This window comes from Triticum aestivum, chromosome 2D (assembly GCF_018294505.1).
Source record: "Triticum aestivum cultivar Chinese Spring chromosome 2D, IWGSC CS RefSeq v2.1, whole genome shotgun sequence".
NCBI lineage: Eukaryota > Viridiplantae > Streptophyta > Magnoliopsida > Poales > Poaceae > Triticum > Triticum aestivum.
In genome coordinates this window covers 191,823,445-191,830,004 of record NC_057799.1, presented here as the reverse complement: position 1 = coordinate 191,830,004, position 6,560 = coordinate 191,823,445, and the positions used below count along the sequence as shown (strand labels likewise).

At 46.4% G+C, this 6,560-nt stretch overlaps 1 protein-coding gene across 1 annotated transcript; it reads left to right on the top strand.

Annotated features, from left to right (window-relative positions):
• Positions 1 to 3,157: 3,157 nt before the first annotated feature.
• LOC123049163 (protein TsetseEP) lies at positions 3,158 to 4,122 on the top strand. The gene has a single exon (XM_044472145.1). It carries the CDS (start codon positions 3,227 to 3,229, stop codon positions 3,839 to 3,841), a length of 615 nt encoding a protein of 204 aa, XP_044328080.1. The 5' UTR covers positions 3,158 to 3,226; the 3' UTR covers positions 3,842 to 4,122.
• Positions 4,123 to 6,560: the final 2,438 nt, after the last annotated feature.

Sequence of the window (6,560 nt, the reverse complement as noted above, 5' to 3'; positions counted from 1 at the left end):
TATGATTATGATTGTGATCGTCCCTCTATGGACTAAACCCTCTGGTTTATATAGACACCGGAGGGACCTAGGGTTGTACAGAGTCGGTTTACAGAGAAAGGAATCTTCACATCCGAACGCCATGCTTGCCATCCACACAAAGGAGAGTCCCATCCGGACACGGGAAGAAGTCTTCTGTCTTGTATCTTCATGGCCCATTAGTCCGGCCCACGTCACATAGCCCGGTCGCCCGAGGACCCCTTAATCCAGGACTCCCTCACCCACTGACCCTGGATGGAGGGCATTCATCCTTGGGTGCTCGTCACATAAAGTTCGTGAAGTCTATGGAGGTGAGCTGCCGGTTCAAGAGCGTGGACGAGCTGCATAAAGAGGCAGACGTTGTGTTGTTGAAGGCGATGAAGACGGAGATGAAGAGGTTGATGCTTGACCCATCTTAAGACACTATGTCAGTGGACATACTATCATGGGTGATGGAGGAGGCTGAGTTGGCTGATCCAGGTTAGAGAGATAGATGGGCCAAGTACAAGTCTATCAGGGCTCCTACTGACTAAGCGGCTGTCGCGGTGGCACAGACCACCATCATTATGGAGGAGGAGGAGAATGTGGATGCTTCCAATGGCGAAGCGATGGAGATGGAGCATGCTGGAAATGCCGAAGCGGTGGAGATGGTGGGCAGGTCTCCTGAGCGAGGCTACCGTACAATGCCCTTGGAGGTCGACGATTAGAAGCCTGAAGGCACCGCTGCTCCAAGCGTCTCAAGGCTCCTCGCAGCTAGGTTATACTATTTGTTGGGTTGGATTTGAATGGATGTAAGTGGATGTGCTCCATTTAACCCTTATTATAGTGAAAATCCTTTGCAATCCTGTTCAAACCGCTTAGATCCCTACTCGGGTATGCTACGTTCAGGCCCAATCGAAGCCTAGAAGTAGGCTTTGATGCCTAAATTGAGTTCGCGAATGGTATAATCGACGTGTAAATTGCATGCAGCCATGGTAACCGATGCCATTAGGTACCGAGGGCTTACCGCCATTAACGAACGCCTGCCTAAGCGATGATGAAGCCGGTGCTCACCGCCGCTCTTCGTCGTCCAGATCTTGGCTTTGATACCTGTGCCGCTGCTCGTCGTCAAGATGCTCACCACCGCCGGTGTGAGAGTGGAGAGAGGGGAAGTGAGCGGTGAGAGATTTACGATGCAGCTTCAGGAAACAATGCGGTGTCTCACTTGTGTCTCCGCGCCTGCAGCCGCCTCCACCCACGTGCCTCGAGTTGCATCGCTTAGGCCCGACTCCAAAAAAAAGGTTTATTCAAGCGTTCCTCGAGAGCCAGGCCCAGAGGTGCTTTAAGGTTCGTGCGAACCTAAATTTCGGTGTAACACATACAACCAAACGGGTCAAAATTGCACCCATGGGGCCTGGCTGTGCCTAATGCAGGCTACCAAATGTATCCCTGGTATGTGCAAACAAGATGGCACCTGAGCAGAGAGAAGCGTCCGGTCAACTCATCTCCTGCAATGTTCCATGGCAAAAATATTTTTTTGAACATATTAAAGTTTGTCATGGCTTTTTTATAGATATACCATAAAATTTAAACTACCCATGGCTAAAACATCAGAAAATTTGTCATGTCAAAGATTATAGCTACAAAACAGATAAAAATGCCATGTCGGGTATCTAGAAGATAACATCACAACAGTAACACATGATGCGTCCCTAAGTTTGCAGAACATGATGTCAAAGGATCTTAAGACTAGAGCCTTAAACTCTAGCTTCAGTGTTCCAGTAATATCAGAGCATCAATTTTTAAAACCAATCTAATTGGTGAAGGAAGCTCATGATAGTTTCAGAGATTCATACCATGGAAGTCAGTACAGTGCTCTAGCCTACTCAACTCACCACAATGGTCTTGGAGGCATCTCTATACCCAACGTCGATGAGTTAGGTAACGACATCGCCCTCCACCTCGAGCACGAGCTTCATGAGAATCTTCTGTGGGTCCTGCAGCGAGAGGAGGAGAACGACGTCCCCGGGAACTTAGTACGAGCTACCGATAAAATTAATTATTTTGTGTCTGCGATCGACAGAAAAAATTGCTAGAAATTATATCTCTAAACCTTTAAAACCGGGCAGTTTTTGACGCAAAAACTATAAGTTTCATCGTTGAAACTTAATTTATTTAGGGGTTTTTCCTTTTACTATGCGCTCGTGCGAGATTGAACTACTGCGCGAATCACGAGGTAAAACAAGCGGGTGGCTGGACTTGGTAGGTGAGTGCCCCTGCGCATTTCTGACAAGAGCCCCTGGATTCCATCAAATGTGTTCGGCCATTTTATTGCCTGCTGCCTAAATCACGAACATGAAAATGAGAAAGCAAAAGAACAGATGCAATCTGAGTGGAGACCGAGTGAAGATACATGCGCTATTCGATGGATTTCCTTTTTATTTGTGATGTAAAAAAAGGGAATTAGCTTTTCCGCTAGGTAAACTACTCTTTCAGAGCTAGTGAATAATTAGCTGGCGAGTGTATCAGAAATATCATATGGGAGTGTATAAAAAAGAACAAGCATGAAACCTCGTTCGAGGATCCGAGGCGGCCAATTGTGCTGACCCGATCGATCGACGGATGGAGCTAGCTAACTGCCACTAGCAGTAAAATAACGCATTTCCCTAAAAAAAAGCAGTAAAATAACGCACTGTTGTAAGAAAAATGATAAAAAGGATAGCATCAGGAGGGGCCGTGTAACTTTATGCCTGTCCGCGCACATACATCCGCCGCGTACATACGTGTCCAGCGATCATCATTTGTCATCTCCTTTGTCCAGCGATCATGTTGCAACGCGGGTAGGCACCCAGTATTTTGGACACTAATGTCAAGAGGTAAAAGATGATATGTGTGATTGCATTGCATGCATTTTTTATGCCAAAGTTAGGTCCGATCGGTGATCATCACTTTCACTTCATTTTATAACCGTCGAGAGTTGAAAAGGAAAACAACAGCGGCGACGTGTCGGAGGCTGCATGGCACATCATGGCTCACATGGGTGTACCCATGACCCAGGTGAGAAGATCGATACGGAGGGACACACGTCCGGTGTTGCTTGGCTGGGTGCTCCTATAAATCCCATACAAACCCCCATGCCATTTGCACAATTGCACAGCAGAAACAGACCTCACGTAGAGTGACCCAGCAAGTGATAGATAAATTTGAGCACCAAGAAGACCTCGCCACGATGAGGTCTCTCGGCTGCACTTCGCTGTGCTTTCACCTGGCCTTGCTTCTCCTCCTTGCCATGGTCACGGCGGATGATCCTAGCCTCGCCGATGGAGGGAGGCTCATCGACCCCAAGCCTTCCCCGAAACCCACTCCAAAACCGATGCCCCAACCCAACCCTAAAATGCCGCACCCGAACCCGAACCCAAACCCAAAGCCCATGACTCGTGCAAAGCCGGAACCCAACCCAATTCCGGACCCAGATGCCAAGCCACAACCAAAGCCAATGCCTCAACCGGACCCAAAGCCAACTCCTGAAAAGCCAAATCCTAAACCTCAGCCAGGGTCATTGCCGGTGTATTCACTAGACGACATTGGTTCCGACAGGACGAACCCAAAGCCCGACCCGCAGCCCAACCCTAGGACAAACCCAGCAAAGCCGGACCCAGAAGTCAAGCCACAACCTCAGCCAAAACCCCAGCCAAACCCAAAACCCACTCCTGCAAAGCCGGAGCCTAAACCACGGCCAGGACCATCCAAGCCGCAGCCAAACCCCAACCCCCAGCCAGGACCGTCCAAGCCTAAGCCACCGGTGTACGCACGTCGCGCTGCCTCCGGCAAGCCCCTCAACTGAGCTAGCGGGCTGGCTCGTGGAACATGGATTGGATGATCAAGCAATCTGTCACGTATACCGACAGGCTTATAACTAAGGTATCCATCCATGGAATAAGCAGCAGTGTGGTTGTTAGTCCTGTGAGTTGTAAAGCGGTACTGCTTATGTACGCGTTCGTGTGTTGCATGCGTACCTATGTACGTAGGCGATCTGAGTGTGCTTGAATATGAGTGTTTACTATTCCTAAACATGTGTGTTCGACTAGCTTTGTGTATCCATGATCAATAATGAGTCAATCTACACATGCATGTGTCGATGTGTCGTGCTACTCTTGCGACCTAATTTCTGACTTACGAGAGCACGGAGTGTGGTTCCGCCCCCGCCCTCTCCCAGCCATCGGCTCGCCCAGCCCGATCATGCAAAATATACCACGCAAACTTTTATTATTCGATAAAGATCATATATGAACACACATATATCAACATGAAGTTGATGACAAATATATTTGATCTCTACAACAATACATTTTTGAAAAGTTGCAATATCAAGGATACAACCAAATTACAGTATTAATAGAATAGGTTTGCTAATTCTCATCTAAGAAAGTACGTTGAACTTCTAATCCATTTTCCCTAAAAAAAACTTCTAATCTATTTGTTATATGCGGAGATTCATGTTTTTCTTTTCTTTTTCTGTTTGATTGATTTCCTTTAAAAAAAATTTGTTCTGCTTTTGTCTTTTTTCCATTCCATGCAACTAAACTTGCACGTCCGCCTGATTGTTGTCAATTATAGTTGCACGTCTTCGACTATGCAATACTCCATGTACATTGATCGTAGCTTCTGTTTCACAGATTTGGTCTTCGGCTCACAAGGCCTATGTGGCTATAACGCTAGCCTGAATATTGGTTTGCTGGTGCTCTGCCTCTTCCTACGATTTGCATCTCGACGGAGCTGGCGGTCAATGGCGGTTTCAAATTCGATTGTTTGTGGCGACCCCGAGAGACTTATTTGTAATATTTTTATTATGGGGATTCTTTTTGTAAAGTTTTCTGAAGACATGTCATGCCCCAGTACGACTGCTAGTTTCCGCATGTATGTATGTATGTATGTATGTATGTATGTATGTATGTATGTATGTATAATTGTACTCTTTTATTGATAATGTGCGGTTAATGAGACATTATCTTTTCCCCTAGGTCCCGCATATTCCACTTCAAACAAGTGCAAAATTGATGAATTTGGAAACCAAGGCTATTGAATTATAGATGGGTCTTGGGCCCATATAATTTATAATTTCTGGTTAGTCTTTAAAGCACATTTAGGTGCATGGCATGGTGGGAAGTTTAGAAGCGGAGCTTGGATTGCACCCAACCCAGATATGGAGGGCAATCTTGGACGGCCGCGACATCTCGGTGCAAGGCATTGTCCCAAGGATTCGAGATGGTGAGACTACAAACATATGGGCACACAACTCGATTTCGAGAGACAACATTAAGAGGCCAATTACTTCCCTTGTACAGTACCCGCCATCGAAGGTAGCACAGCTCATCGATGCTACTATAGCGTCATGGAAGGAGGATCTGGTTCGGTCCACGTTCACCCCGTTTGATGCTTCGGAGATACTCAAGATACCTTTGTGCACCGGCAAGGTAACTGATTTTTGGGCATGGCATGAAGAGAGCCACGGCATTTTAAGTGTACGTTCTGCGTACCATGTGATATTGCGTACAAAGCTCGGTCAGGAGGCTTGGTTACATGAAGATGATGGATCTGATGTGTAGAACGAGAGCAATAAGTAGGGTACTATATGGCATATTCAGGTACCGTCAAAAGTGAGGATGTGTTTGTCTGGCGTCTAGCTAGACAATCCATGCTCACTGGTGAGCTACTAAAACACCAAAACATGGCTCCAGAGTATACATGTACTCTTTGTGGGGCAAAGGGATTGTTGGAAATATGCCCTAGAGTCAATCATATTGTATTATTATATATTCATTTTCATAATTAAGAGTTTATATTCTATGTTATAACTGTTATGATCTTGGAATATGCGATTCAGTGGAAAACTTGTATGTGCGTGTGGAATGGTAAATGGTAAAATAAGATTCCTAGTCTCGTATCAAAGACTCAAGTGTTGTTGGTGATCATGTTTTCCGGATCTTAGAACATCGTTAAGAGTAACGGTAGTTTTAAAACAACAATGAGAGTATGACATTAGAAAAACGATCATATTAACTTGACCCAAACTTGTTTATTATACTTTGAGATACTATCATCGCAAGTCAATAGTTATTGTTGGGGAACACAGTAATTTAAAAAAAAAATCCTACGCACACGCAAGATCCATCTAGGTGATGCATAGCAACGAGAGGGGAGAGTGTTGTCTACGTACCCTCGTAGACCGAAAGCGGAAGCGTTATGACAACGCGGTTGATGTAGTCGAATGTCTTCGCAATCCAACCGATCCAAGTACCGAACGCACGGCACCTCCGCGGTCTGCACACGTTCAGCTCGGTGACGTCCCTCGAACTCTTGATCCAGTTGAGGCCGAGGGAGAGTTTCGTCAGCACGACGACGTGGTGACGGTGATGATGAAGTTACCGGCGCAGGGCTTCGCCTAAGCACTACGACGATATGACCGAGGTGTGTAACTATGGAGGGGGGCACCGCACATGGCTAAGACAAATCTTGGAGTGCCATTGGGGTGCCCCCTGCCCACGTATATAAAGGAGGGAGGA